Raw genomic sequence first — 15,154 nt, forward strand, 5'->3', positions numbered from 1 at the left:
ATTATTTTCCTTTGGTTTTATAGGTCGCAAGAGGAAATAGAAGCGGGATCATCATAGAGATCGCAATTGGAGTTCACAAGCGAGGTTCATCCGGGCGTGAAGATAGCCAAAATTTGGCTAAGTATGAGAAATGTTGAAGGCATGTCAGGGTATCGAGTAGGAGGACATGATCACAGCGAATGCCTGAACAGCTTGATCCCATCATTTCATATTTGCAAGGGGTAATCTAGAGCTTTTACCCTCCTCCCACGCAACATAAAATGGCAACTGAAGGTAGGATCATCACAGAAAACACAAATGGAGTTGCAAGCAAAATTTAGAATTGAAGATGGGACCACAGGCAAGGTTCGTCCGAGTATAGAGAGGGCCAAAATTTGGCTAAGTATGAGAAAAACTTCACGAGGGGATTTCTTCTCCAAATTCAAGGCACTTGAAAGAATCTCAAGGCATCAAGAAAGAAAAGTTCTCAGACTTGGTGAAAATATGGAAAAGTTAGATAAACTTCCAACTTCTTGAAGGATTTCATCTCCTGAAGGAATTAAAAAGACAAGCTCCCAAGCAGAATCAAATGGTGACAAGAAGGAATCAAATTTCCATACTTAGACAATTTCTTGACACAAATTGGAGACTTCAAGGAAGACATCAAACACGTTGAGGTGGCACCTCGTCATTTTCCAACCAATCAGATCGCTCCAAATCAGCATGTCTAGGTTCGATGAACCTGACTTATCCAAAAGCTTCTAGAAGGGCACACTTCACAATGCAACAACCTTCTATTTTCATTGAGGGTTCATTTTTAGCAAGAAAGACAAGTGTCCCAAATGTAATCTTCTCATTGGTCGAGGGTAGTTAGTTTTGGGAAACCCTAATTAGCGTTTGTGGCTTTCAATCTTGGCCCTTGATCACTGTTCGATCTCAAGCATTCCTTGATTTTCAAAAAACTATATAAAGCTACCTCCTCTCATTTGGAGAGTGTGATGTTTTTGATGTATTGTTGCTTAAGGTCATTTCCAAATAATATATTGCATGTGTGTTGCTTTGTAATCTCTATTATTTGAATGATTTGCATGGTTTCAATTGCCTCAACACTTAGTTAGAATTAATTTAGATTTGCTTTCATTGTTGTTAATTTGAATGAAGGATTTGATAAGTGTCAATTGATGGTGTATCTCCGCTCATACTTTTGGTAAATGGATGATTTCCATTCTACCGTGCAAAGTTAGTCTGAGCCCATCCCCTGTGCATCCCAACATCTCCATCATAAGCACGACCCATTGAAGATTGCACCGGCCTTGCGTAGTCGCTAGTGTGGCAAAGCAAGGTTTGGTTTCTCGAGAGCACCCAATTGATACTGTCTCCGAAATTCGTAAGATTAGATTAGCCTTCCTAAACCGTATCCCTTTTTCCCTTTCTTTTGAAAGTCTAAATCTCAAAAAATTCCCCCAAAAAAAAGAAGAGCCTAAAATTGCTAAATCCATCTAAGTCCAGCAGTTCAAGATACTTGTCAAACGTAAGTCCCCCTTGAAATTTCAGCATACACTACCCAAGAAGCTATTCCACTAAAGTCGCTTGTTCGCACAGATAGACCTTGGAATCAGTAGTGATTTTTCAGGAGAGGATAGAATACCTCTGGGTATCCTATCCTAATATTTGGTAGATGATAAAACAAACACCAACATAAAATGGCGCTAGAAGGAGGGCCAAACATTTTACAAGTTGAACAATTCAGCTGGAGAGAACCAATATGAGCTTTGAAATGCCAAATTGATAACCTTAGTGTTTACCGACTAGGTTCCTTAGGGTTTACCGACTAGGTTCTTTGCTCGGTGACGTAGTATAGTATTAACCTTACAATCAACAACATATGTAGGATATCAAAACAACCTAAACATCATGATCTCATCATTGTCTAACTCGGTAATAGTTACCAATTGAACATCTTATTTCTCCTCTTTCTTATCACATTCTTTCTGTGTTTTTTACCGACATCTTAATTCTCTTCAAATCAATCTTCTCAAGATATGGCAACATCATACTGAATCAGAAAAGCAATTTCTTGACATCAATGACAAAATAATGTTATAAAGATAGTTATCATCCTTTTTCAGTTATATCAAATAATCTTCAACAACCTTCTCAATATTCTTAATGAATATCAACAATCTCTTTCTATTGAAATGCCAACAATCTTTCTTTCTACTGAAATGCCAACACAACCTTGGTCCCTGATACCGATTCCACAGTAGTAGGTGATCAAGTGCAAACACTAGAAGATGCTACCCAAGCTACCACAAAGAAAAAGCATGCAAAGGAATTAAAAATTGCATTGGTGAAGCAATTTAATGAAGACAGAGCCAAGCTAATACATCAGAGAGATGATATCAGTCTGGCCATGGCTGAAGGTAATAAACTTCTGAGCAAAATCTGCCAGCCCGATCTATTCTGTGATGATGCTATGAAGAAGAAGGATCAACTCCAAACGGAGTTAAAGCAATATATAGACAACTTCAAAGTGTCATATGATTCCTTCACAGTGTATGGGCAAACTGTACAGACTCACCGGCAACAGATTAGCAAGATTGATTCAGAGATCTGCAAGCGATCGCAAGATCTGCAGAAACTTCAATTGTTGTTGTTACCTAAGTTGCAGATTCTTTAGAAGTGCTTTCTAAACATGGACACTATCATTGTCACTAAGGAATTAAGTACTATTGATGCCATGGAGCAATTAGCATTCCAGATGAAGACTTAGAGTGAAATTGCTGCCTCGCTCCTAGATACCTGGTCTACAGACATGGAGTTTTTGAAAAAGTTTAAATTCGTTTTTGAAAAGTTTTACTCGTTATTGTCATAGACATATACTCTGTTTTTATGTTATGCAATATAATTTTGGCATGTTTGTATTACTTTGTCATTGTTGGCAAAGGGGGAGTAATTTTGGTTTGAAAATTGTATGGGGAGTGGTATTGAAGTAATTCATGCTTGCAATTTTGGCAAAGGGAGTAGTGTATATGCTTAGGGGGAGTAATTTTGATTATGGCATTATTTTTGTTTTGTAAGCACTTAGATGTCAAATTTTCCTAAGTGTTGTCATCAATGCCAAAGGGAAAGATTGTTGGTATTTTGATGATGTTTAGTTGTGATTGTCATTGATGGACACACACTTATTTGTTATATGAATTATTCCCAACCGGTACTATGTGATGTATTGCGCAAACCGGTATTGTATGTCATTGTATGCATAGTCTTTGTTTGTTGAAGACTATCAGTGTTTGCAGAAGGAGCTTATCAGCCAAAGCATGACTGAGGACCTCAAGCGGTACGAGGACCCCAAGTGGCAGCCAATCTTTTTAGGATCGGAACACTATGTTCTAGTTTACTAGTCTTTGTTTGTAAACCGGTAATCGGTATACTGTGTTTGGTTAACTAGCAAACTTGTAAAGTGTGATGAGTTATCATCCACCGACACTGATGCAGTGATTCTGTGTCGTGTTACAAATTATGTCTAGATGCACTGTACCTAAGAAATTGTAGTCTATTATCATTTGACCGACATGAAATCAGATTCCTATATGAGGACATCGTGTCTAGGGTTTTGTATGTAGATGTATGTGTGTAGAAGGGTTGCGTAAAAGAGATTAGGTTTTTGCAGAAAAAGTATCTTGCGACGGAGATTGAACAGAAGACTGAAGTAATGTTGTATTGCATTAACAGAGAGCATTAAAGGATCTAACTAAGCATTATGTGCTACTTTCTAGATCACTTACTTGTTGATTACTAATATCTTCGACAAGTCTGAAACCCTTAACCGGGTAGGCTTAGTTAAGCCTGTTCAAAAATCCTCTAGCAAGGTGGTTCACAATTGTGGATCTGAAATCTTTTAACATGGTGGTCTTTAACAGGACTTATATCCTAACAGAGATCTAGATTCCTAACAAGATTTGTTCTGGTGAAGAACATTGTAAGGCCTTAACCGGTCTGGTTGCTATTCTGCAGATAGTAGACTTGTGAGTTTTACTCACCGTGGTTTTTCCCATTTGGGTTTCCACGTCAAAGTATAGTGTCTTATGGTGATTGCATTATTGTGGGTGAATGCTTTATTTGCTATTTGGCTTTTCTGTGTATTAACCAGTTTACTGTTTAAACGGCTATACCGGTCTGCAGTAAATTTGCTTAAGTGTGTGGTAAAGTTTTTTTGTATACTAATTCACACCCCCCCCCCCCTCCCTCTTAGTATTCATCAGTAATTACATCAGCCATGACTATAAAAGAGTGGCAAGAGTGCTTAACAAGAGGAGAAGGGTTAAAAGACTTTGGATCAAGTTACGACCGAGAAGTTCAAAGCAACAGAAAGGAGGACTGCTTTGAGACGATTGTACTTGAGATGGCACACTAGTTTGTGCTTGGATCTAATATTGGAGTGAAGGTTGAGGTCAAATTTGTTTGTAAGCCCTTGAAGGCTAAATCTGTGATGTACTTTTGAAGAATGGATTTAATAAAGTTATGTCGACCATATTTCTGAATTCTCTAGTGACTTTGAATTCCTCTCTGTTTTGTGAGTGATTTTGTGTTATGCTGTGTGGTAGGACAGTCCTTAAGTGGAACCACCGTCCACCACTGCACTAGGCGCAAAGAGCCAAAAAGGGTGCTTAGCTGCAGAGTGTCACTTGATAAAATTACACAAACTATAAGAAAAGGGCACTGCTTTGTTTTCAGGAAAGGAGCTAAAACACACTACAATAACTTTGATGTCCATAAACTTCACAAAAGAACTCAATTTTTAGTGCATACAAACAGCAAAGTACTAAATTTTTTTTTTTTAATTACTAAGCAAACAAAGCTCAAATAGAACTAATAGATCGCCATTAAATCAAACGCTTCTTCCTCCAGAAATAAACTTTGCTGGCACTTAGCAGTGCTGTGAATTGAAAATGTGAGCCCAAATTTTGAATTTCTATTATGACAGTCTTTAGAGTGATGTAGATTTTTTATGCAAATTTTCATGTGAGTGGCTTTTTATAATACCTAGCAACAATGATTACATCAATAAGGTATATTTTGAGATTTATGTATATCTTCTATGTAAATCATGTCTCACATAAATGTTTTATAGAATTTGTGTCAGCCTGGGTATGCTTTCACCTACGCTGAATAAAATTTTCAATCGCAAATAGCCCTTACCAAACCATTCACCTACACAAGCTACCAATAACAACGAAATCAACATGCTATTTATCAAACCTACTTTCAAGAAATTTATGTTCATATTCATATATATTTATTGTTATTAAAGACGATAAATCTTGAATTAAAAATTTACCATTATAACCTCCCTGTCATTATCTAAGACGACATGCACTAAGCACTAGCGATTTCTTTTGCATTAATGTGTCGGCGATCAAGTCTAGAACTAAGTTCTTGTTGAAAAAAATTAATATGAGCTTGCAAAGAAACGAGCGTTCAAATCAAATTACCTTCACAGAGTTCTTTTACTATTAGTATAAACATGAAATGAAATTACAGCTGGCCATGGAATATAATTTAGCCACAACATTTCTCAGAAACTAGCATGAGATACTTGGATACATATAACATATCTGTGGCTGTCATAGCTCCACGATCAATTTTTTATGATTTATCAAATGCAAAAAGCACTTATCTAGAAACATTACTCGAAGACTAATTATATATGCCTTCCTAAAATGGAAAACAACTGCACTAACCAAGTTCACTCCAAGTATTTACATCATTTGCATGTGTCATCTGCGTGACCAAACAAAAAAAAGAAACAATTGATTAAGTTACCTTTTCCTCTTAACACTTTTTGTCCCAGAAGTTAACTTTTCCTTTTCAGCATGAGATTTAGATTCGTTTGCCTTGGATGGCTTTCCTCTTAACACCTCATTATTCTTTATATCTAATTGTATCTCGACTCCTGGTGTTGAAGATTGCCAGAAGGAGAGTATCAATATTGACTCAAAAGTGGTCCTAAAATACCTACTGAAATCAGATATTGCTACTAATTCGCTATTAGACAACATAAGAAACAAGCATGCAAGAAACCTAGTGACATGTATTGCCATTATTTTCCATAAGGATGTGCTAATCATATTCTGGGCGGTTCTAGTGCAAAACATACACTGTAATGAACCTTTTGAATCAGCGCAATACCTTTTGGTTTGTTTTCTTGAAGGCTCAACTGTAGACTTCCGTTGTTGTAGGCTGAAACTTCTGCAAAATTAAACCATGAGTGCAGCAAACCAAAAGATGGTAATCAGATAAAAAGAAGTGAAATAAGAAAAAGAAGGAAGCTACCAGTTAACAATATAATTAAACTTCTACAAGTTGTAAGAAGTTACCTGAGACTTCTTCATCAACAAGTTCTTCCTCTTCTGCATATAAAAAAAACATTGATTCATTAGACATAATTACTTACACTACTTTTGGATATGCAATTACTTCTATTCATGCTACTACATCAACTACAATTTGGACCTCAAGATTCCACCTTCAACATTATCACTGTTGTTCTGTAAAACAAAATCATCTTCAACTTCTGTCAAAAGAGAAGCGACTCGTTTTGACTTAGGTGTCTTCTTTTGACCAGGATAGAGAACAGATGGAAGTAGATCAGCTGCCCGAACACGATGGCACTGCTCATGTTGTTTATATGCTTTTGCCAAGGCTGATTTGACTGCAGGAGGTACCCCATCATAAGGATTGGGATGACCCTGTCATGCATAACATTAACATAAAATAAATCTATGATTGAGAAGATGTATATACTCCAGAAGAATGTAATCATAAACTTAAATTTCTTACATCTCTCAGTGAACTTCAGTATCACAAGAGCCTGACAATTTCACAGCCATACCTGGAATTTGCATAAATCTACTATTGTGTCTACATCTTCTTGATTAATAGAGTACTCATCCATGAACTTTACAACAGTTTGAACTCCCTCTTCCTGAAATTGTAAAATAAAACAGTGTGCTATCAGCAGATAGCCAACTTTTCAAAAATTATGAAATCTTTCTATTCAGAAAAAGAAAATAAGAAAATAAATCACTGCAAGCAATGAGAAATTCACCTTAGGCAATGTCCGCAGAGGTTTAGTTAATTTCAACATGAAAGCTGGCAGGTAGTCCATCCGTAGAGCTTCTCTGTACAAGAAGACAAAAAATAGGAGGAATACTAAATAATTTTAAAAATTCAGACAACTGGATGCTAGAGACCAAAAAACCTCAAGATTTCTTGAATGATAATTGCTAAATAAAATTTGACAGATGAAATTGTCAAATTGGAGATTTCTATTATACCGAAAATATGAATATTTGATATCACAAAGTTTATAAAGACTATTGCATGACACATCATTACAATGAGTAGCAAACAGCAATAGCATTACAAAGGACAAAATGTTAAAATGCCAAAATGTCAAAACTCAAAATGTAGTGAAGGGAGGCCTCTAATCATCTGCAAACTCCTCATCACTGGAATTGTTGGACTCCCCACGGTCAAGATACCTCAAGCTAACACTAACCAGCCCTGCATTTGAAGTGGTAGGCTCATCCTCATCAATCTATGCTGGCTCCTCTAGCTGTACATCCCATTGTGCCACTGGACTCACCTTGTACACAAGTGTCTTGCGGTCAATGAGACACAAAGCACTATGTATAGCCACAAGCTTCTCTGCTCTCTTAGAGGTAAGTTTGTTCCTCTTAAGAGAGTAGATGAAGCAATATGTAGACCATTTCCTCTCAGCAGTTGAAGAACTAGAAACCTGGGATAGCTAGAGTGGTGGTCAAAGATTTCTGACCATGACAATTCCACCACAAAAGTGGGTCCTCTTGTGCCATAGCTTCTATATTCATCTTTGCCACATCTGAATAAGCCCTAAGAGTGGCAAATTTTGTCCACTTAGTGCGAATTATGTCGGCATCTCTAGCATCATACATCTTCTCTATGCACCTAAAGAACACCGCCTTCACCTCATCATCCTGAATCGGTGTAACTCTACCCGACCTAGTCTTGTACCACTTAGGATTCAAGGCATAGGCAGCGATATGCAAAGGAGTGTTGAGCTTGTCCAATCTGCGTTGAATGATTGGCCAAATGTGCTCATTGTAGAATGCTAGAGTGGGGTCCTGTTGTGACGTATTCACACATCGCCCCATTGCAAATGGGGACCCCTGCTTTTTTTGCTTTGTGGGGTTTTGCTTTCTAGGTTTTAGAGTTTTGTCTGTTAGCCTTTGCTTTTCAAGTGTCGCCAGGGGGATCACTAGGATGGCAAGCTCTGCTTGAGCCTAGGTGAGTCTTTGGGGCCCCAGAAGTAGGGTTTCTTTGAAAGTCTTCCTTAGGGCCTGGTTTTGCTCTTGTTGCTAATTGTGTCTTGCTTGGTGAGTGAGTATCATTCTTGAAGGTCTGAGCTAGGTCAAGTTGGTGAGTGATGAAGTCTGGAATGTCATCCTGATCTTCAAATGCCCTGAAATTTGGCAAAGTCTAGAATGTCCTAATCCTGAAATTTGGCTAAATCTGGAATGTCCTGATCCTGAAATTTGACTAAGTCTGAAAAACTGAAGAATCCTCCAAAAACTAGATTTTGCAATATAACTCTTGGAGGTCCGAAACCACTCTCAAACATCCTGACAGTATATATGGAATATAACTTAAGTATACTTATATCTTTCTTCTTTCTTATACTTAAATGTTATATTCCATAAAATGATCCTGACGGAGAGACCAAAATGTCAAATTTCGCTCCTGACCCTTCCAAAGGGTCCAAAGCGAATTTCGCTCCTGACCCTTCCAAAGGGTCCAGAGCGAAATTCTTGAAAACACTCATTTTTCTTTTAGCAAGAGTCAGGACCAAGGTGGAGATGCATGAGGAAGGATCTATGTTTGCCTCCCAAAGAGGATGAAAGTTGGAAAAGTCAAGGATCAAACCCAAAAGGTGAATTTCGCTCCTGACCCTTCCAAAGGGTCCAGAGCAAAAATCTTTGTAGCTCTCATTTCCTTTCTAATTTTGACTAAGTGTTGGTCTCTAAGGCACGTTGGAAGATAAATTAGTATGTTTTTGCCTTGAGATGGAGTTGGATGGTTTTGAAGATCAAGATTTTAGCCTAAAAGAGAATTTCGCTCCTGACCCTTAATTCATTATATACTTCATTTGCTCCCTTGTTTTAGCTTGAAACCTTGCTCCTTTGATCAAGAATGATCTATATTTGCCTCCAGGAGAAAATTGAAGTTTGAAAAATGAACAATCAAGCCCAAATTGTGATTTTCGCCCTGACCCTTCCAAAGGGTCCAGAGCGAAAATCCTCCTAAGGCTCATTTCCTCCCTAGTTTGACCAAATTTTGATTTGCAAGGCATCTTGAAGGGAAGAGTGGACATGTTTAGACTTTGGAAATGTTTGAAAGCTTTGAAAAAATGAAGGATTTTAGCCAAGGAAGGAAATTTCGCTCCTGACCCTTCCAAAGGGTCCAGAGCGAAATTCCTTACAAGCCTATATTTTTAATCTTGCTTGAGCTTAGACCTTGTTCCTAAGGCGAAGAGAGAGGAGATTTTACCTTGCAAAGAAGATTGGGATTGAAAGAATGATGATTTTGGTCTAGAAAGGGAAATTCGCTCCTGACCCTTCCAGAGGGTCCAGGGCGAAATTGTGCAAAACCTATCTTTTCCCTTAGTTTCATGCCAAATCTAGTGTGGATCATGATTAAAGAAGGCCTTAGGAATGACTCCAAATTACCAATGATTATCAAGATTGAAGGAATTGAGCCAAATGATGAAAATCGCTCCTGACCCTTCCAAAGGGTCCAGGGCGAAAATTCTTCAACCACCTATTTTCCCTTGCAAAATCAAGTCAAACTTGGGTTGGATGTGAGAGGAGAAGTGTTTTCTAGCCTTTTGAGGTGAATTCAACTTGAAATGATGGAGGAATAAGCCTAAATTAAGAAATTCGCTCCTGACCCTTCCAGAGGGTTCAAGGCGAAATTTCACCAAAACCACCTTTTTTCTAAATTTGTGACAAGACAATTGCAAACTAAAGTGAATTGGGATGGAAGAAGTCTTTAGGAGTAACTTCAAGTTGCTAGGAAACATTGAAATTGAAGGAATTGAGCCAAATCAAGAATTTCGCTCCTGACCCTTCCAAAGGGTCCAGAGTGAAATTCTAAAATCCACCTATTCCTTTCGCATTTAGACCAAGCCAGAACTGGACAAAGATGATAGAAGCCCTTGAGATTGCCCTTTAATGGATTTTGGTCTCCAAAAATGATGATTTTGGGCTAGAGGAAGAAATTTGCTCCTAACCCTTCCAAAGGGTCCAGAGCGAAAAACACTAAAACCATCCTTTTCTCCAAATTTTGTGCTAAGTCAGGCCTGGACTAGGATGAGAAAAACTATTTGGAATACCTTGGAAAGATGTTTGACCATCAAAAGTGTGAATAGGCAAGCAAAGGGTGAATTTCGCTCTTGACCCTTCCAAAGGGTCTAGAGCGAAATTCTGGATAGGTCCTATCCCTAGCTAGGTTTCTAAGCGAATTTGACCTTTTAAGCCTTGTGAAGATCAAACCAATATTGGCAAGTTGGGAAATGGGTTCAATGTGAGGGAGTCCAGATGAAGTGAACTGAAGAAAGTGAAATTGGGTGTGAATAGGCAAGCAAAGAGTGAATTTCGCTCCTGACCCTTCCAGAGGGTCTAGAGCGAAATTCATCAAAATCACTATTTCCCCTTTGTGTCAAGGAAAGATTTTGATTCCTAAGGTATGAAAAGACTGGAGGGAGGTTATTTAAGCCTTGCAAGATGAATTGAGGTGAAGGAAGTGTAAAATGAAGCCTAAAGAAGGAATTTCGCTCCTGACCCTTCCAGAGGGTCCAGAGCGAAATTCCCAAAATCACCTAGTTTGCCCATGAGGAAGGTCAAGTTGTGGATTCCCAACCTTTGGTGAGGAGAAGGATAGCGTATGCTTGCCTTGGAAGGCATTTTGGAGTAGAGACATGATGGAATATGTCCAAAGATGCAAAATTCGCTCCTGACCCTTCCAGAGGGTCCAAGGCGAAATCCTTTGAAACTACTATTTTTCACCTTGTTTGGGCCAGGCGAGGAGCTAATTGTGAGGTAATGTTGAAAAGAGGTCTAAATTGGCCAAGAATGCAAAATTCGCTCCTGACCCTTCTAGAGGGTCCAGGGCGAAATTCTTATGGAGCTTGTCCCTGGGGAGAACCTTGAGCAAACTTCATTTTGATGTCTTCTTGTTGATGATTTAAGGTATAAAATGCTATGTTAGAATAAATATATTATGTGTCCTTAATCATTTTATGGTTTGTCTTGCAGGTGAAAGACGACCAGGCCAGGGCAAGGACGGCCTCCTCCAGTCCAACATCAACAGGGACGACCTCCTCCAGTCCAGCATCATCGAGGACGACCTCTTCCAGTCCAGCATTTGAAGGAAAGGTGCACCATCCATCCTGCACATCAAAGACAAAGGAGGTTAAAGCAAGGGTCCATTGGAGAAGCAGATAGTCTCAAAAGAGTTAATTAAAGTTATTTTCTCAACATCATCAGATTGAACATCAACCAAGTTGCAAGTGTCAGACAAGGTGGCGTCCCAGTCATCACTCCTCCAGTCGGATTGGTCCACCTCAGCGTGTCCAGATTCAACGTACCTGACTCATCAAAGATGACACAAACTTCGATGTACCTACCCCGATTCTCCATTGGTCGAATATTCCAGAGAGGACATGTGTCTTAATAATGCAATTATTTCATTGGCCAGAATTGAGTTTGTTGTAACAAACCCTAATTAGGGTTTTTATTGTAAAATCTCAGCCATTGATCTCAAATTGATCTAGGCCATTGAATTGTATGTGAGCGCTATATAAGCCCTGGCTCCTCATTTGTAAAGGCGAATAATAGTTAGTCAATAGTCAGTAGTTAGAAGGTGAATAGTTAGAAATAGTGAATAGTCAACTAATAGAATAGCAATTAGAGTAAATTAGGAGGACAAGGCAAGAAATTGTTGCCAGTGATTGTAAACAAACTCCATTTTCATTGAAGTTATGGTGAAGTGTGTTGTTTCCTTGCAATATGCATGGTCTCTTGTTGAATCTTCATTTTAGATGATAGATAATTAAATTGAATGAAAGAAGAAGTTGAATGCACCTGTGTGGAATCCGTCTAGTCCATACCACTAGCCTCTTGCTGATTGTAAGTGCGCCCTGCATGGTCAACTGGCATAAAATGAGCTTAATCTTAAGTCGTTACACGTCTATTGTTCATGATTATCTTGAATGGTGATCAGTGTCTAATGGTGTACGATTTGAACGTATTGGAAGCATCCCTTAGAAGATCGCACTGAGTTGGTGTTGAATTGTTCAAGCCTAATGGTGAGACCCAGCCCAATAGGATTCCACCTAGTCGTTCATCCATCTTCTCGCATTCTAGGTCTTAGAGTAGGCTTTCTAAACCTTTCATCTTTTGATATCTCCTTATATCTCAACTAGTAGATAGGACTTGTGATTCCAGCAAATCAGACGTTCAGGTCATCAAGTGTAAGTCCCCTTGTGATTCCAGCAAAATCACATCATACCATGAAGAGCTTATCCACGAGTAGAGATCCTACATAACAGAACCTTGAAGTTTCTCCGAGTGATCCTTTTTGCGATATCTTCAGCATTCGGAAAGTTTATTCAAGAGAGGATAAGGTACCTGTTGTGACCATTTCACACATCGCCCCATTAAAATGGGGACCCCCTCTTTTCGCTTTTGTTTTGCCCGTTCTTCTCTCTGCTTTTAGGGTTTTGAGTGAGTGAGTGGTCTGTCTGGGCTAGGGCTAAACCTTAGGGGTTTCTTTTAGACATTATTCAAGCTAAGTCCAATCAAATTTTGAAGGTTATTAAGCGTCCTCCCGAGGATTGAGATTATTGAATTGAGGTGTGCCTGTCAGGAAAGTCAAATAGGTCCCAGGTTAGGTCTAGTTAGGGTTTTTTGGGTAAAATCCAAATTTTGTCTAAGTGTTAGCATTTTGAAGGTGAAGTTGTGTGTCCTTGCCTAGGTGGATTTTGATCAAATTTTGGAGGCAAGATGATGCCTGAAATAGAGAAATCGCTCCTGTCCTTCACTGGAGGCCCAGGGCGAATTTCATTCTAAGTGCAATTTCTTATTTTGCGAGGGCTTGCTAACTGATTCCTGGCCTTGAAAATGACCTAACTCCCCCTTGTGAAATGATCGGAGACTTGAATTTTGAATAGATTAGTTTGAAAGGATGAAATCGCTCCTGTCCCTTGCTCAGGGACCAGAGCGAAAATGTTATTTTTTGCATATTTGTCACTGACTTTTCTATTTTGTTTTGTGCAGGGTCTCCAGGAGTGATGATCGAACGGGACTTGATACTTTTGAAGATTTTGAAGGCACGAAAATGGTGAATTTTGAAGATTTAGAGAAGTTCGCTCCTGTCCCTCCCCAAGGGACCAGGGCGAAAAGGCTTATTTGAGTCATCCCTGACCTTGTTTGGTCAAATTGAAACATCAAAGGCATAACAAAGGACGAAATGAACAATGACGAAATGAACATGATAGAGCATCCAAACTTGATTAAAAACGATGAAATGATGGAGTTTTTGTCTAGAAGGGTAAATTCGCTCCTGTCCCTCTCCAAGGGACTAGGGCGAAATTCTTTATATGCATAATTTTAGACCTTTCTTGGACATTAACTCTTACTCATAGCGTCACGCAAGGTGAAATCTTCCCTGGCAAGGACATTTCATGAGAAATAGTGAGGCAATTTGATCATGGTGACAAAGTTCGCTCCTGTCCCTCACTGAAGGACCAAAGCTTGATTTTCAAATTTGCACTGTTTTTGCAGGATCAGGACAATTTTATGATTTGAAGAGGTCAAGGAGAGCATGTTTTGTCCATTGAATATAATTTGAGTGGTCCACAAAGGAGGAAATCAACCTAAATGACAAAAGTCGCTCCTGTCCTTCACTGAAGGACCATGGCGTTTTTTCAAGATTCTCCTCTTTGTTTAAGATTTTGAGGTAAAACCTGACTTGGATAGGAGGGAGAAATGGTGTTTTATGCCTTAGATGCGATTGAGGGTTTAAAGAACAAGGAAATATACCCAGAAGGCAAAAGGCGCACCTGTCCCTCTCCAAGGGTCCAGAGCGATTTTCCAAAAGTGCAAATTTCTTGCGAAAGACAAGGCAAGTTTGTGATTGAAATAAATGGAATAAGGCATGTTTATCCCGTTGAAGATAATTTGGAAGGCTAGCAAAGGATGGACAAGTTTGAAATTGCAAAATCGCTCCTGTCCCTCTCCAAGGGACCAGGGCGAAAAACCTAATTGCTAGCCTGTTGTGACGTTTTCACACATCGCCCCATTGCAAATGGGGACCCTTGCTTTTTTTGTTTTTTAGGGTTTGTTTTTTGGTCTTTTAGGGTTTTGTTAGTTAGCCTTTACATTTTGAGTGTCGCCCAGGTGATCACATGGATAAGCAAGTCCGGCTTGAGTGATGTCTTGATCCTGAAATTTGGCTAAGTCTGGAATGTCCTGAAAATTTGGCTAAGTCTGAATGTCCTGATCCTGAAATTTGGCTAAGTCTAGAATGTCCTGATCCTGAATTTGACTAAGTCTGGAAACTGAAAAACCTCAAAAAACTAGATTTTGCAATATAACTCCTGGAGGTCTGAAACCACTCTCAAACATCCTGAAAGTATATATGGAATATAACTTAAAGTATAAGAAAGACATTTCCTTCTATGTTTCTTCTTTCTTATACTTAAATGTTATATTCCATAAAAATTATCCTGATGGAGAGTTCAAAAAGTCAAATTTCGCTCCTGACCTTCACTGAGGATCCAGAGCGAAAAGCGCTCCTGTCCCTCTCCAAGGGACCAAGGCGAAGCGCTCCTGTCCCTCACCAAGGGCCCAGGGCGAAAAGGCTTATTTGAGTCATTCCTGACCTTGTTTGGTCAAATTGAAACATCAAAGGCATGATGGAGGACAAAATGAACGTGATAGAGCATCCAGACTTGATTAAGGACGATGAAATGATGGAGTATTTGTCTAGATAGGTAAATTCGCTCCTGTCCCTCACCAGGGGACCAGAGCGATTTTATTCATATACACATTTTTAGACCTTGTTTGGACTC

At 39.0% G+C, this 15,154-nt stretch overlaps 1 protein-coding gene across 1 annotated transcript in view; it reads right to left on the reverse strand.

The window, feature by feature from the left end:
- Nucleotides 1–5,459: 5,459 nt before the first annotated feature.
- Nucleotides 5,460–15,154, reverse strand: part of LOC131030431 (replication factor C subunit 1) — a 150,232-nt gene continuing 140,537 nt past the window's right edge. The window contains exons 22-27 of the mRNA XM_059219860.1: nt 7,091–7,194; nt 6,875–6,967; nt 6,509–6,731; nt 6,360–6,392; nt 6,172–6,231; nt 5,460–5,935 (exon numbers count right to left, since the gene is read on the reverse strand). Of these exons, the coding sequence (XP_059075843.1) occupies nt 5,802–5,935; nt 6,172–6,231; nt 6,360–6,392; nt 6,509–6,731; nt 6,875–6,967; nt 7,091–7,194 (647 nt within the window). The 3' untranslated portion in view covers nt 5,460–5,801. The remainder of the gene's footprint in view (nt 5,936–6,171; nt 6,232–6,359; nt 6,393–6,508; nt 6,732–6,874; nt 6,968–7,090; nt 7,195–15,154) is intronic.

This window comes from Cryptomeria japonica, chromosome 4 (assembly GCF_030272615.1).
Source record: "Cryptomeria japonica chromosome 4, Sugi_1.0, whole genome shotgun sequence".
Lineage (NCBI taxonomy): Eukaryota > Viridiplantae > Streptophyta > Pinopsida > Cupressales > Cupressaceae > Cryptomeria > Cryptomeria japonica.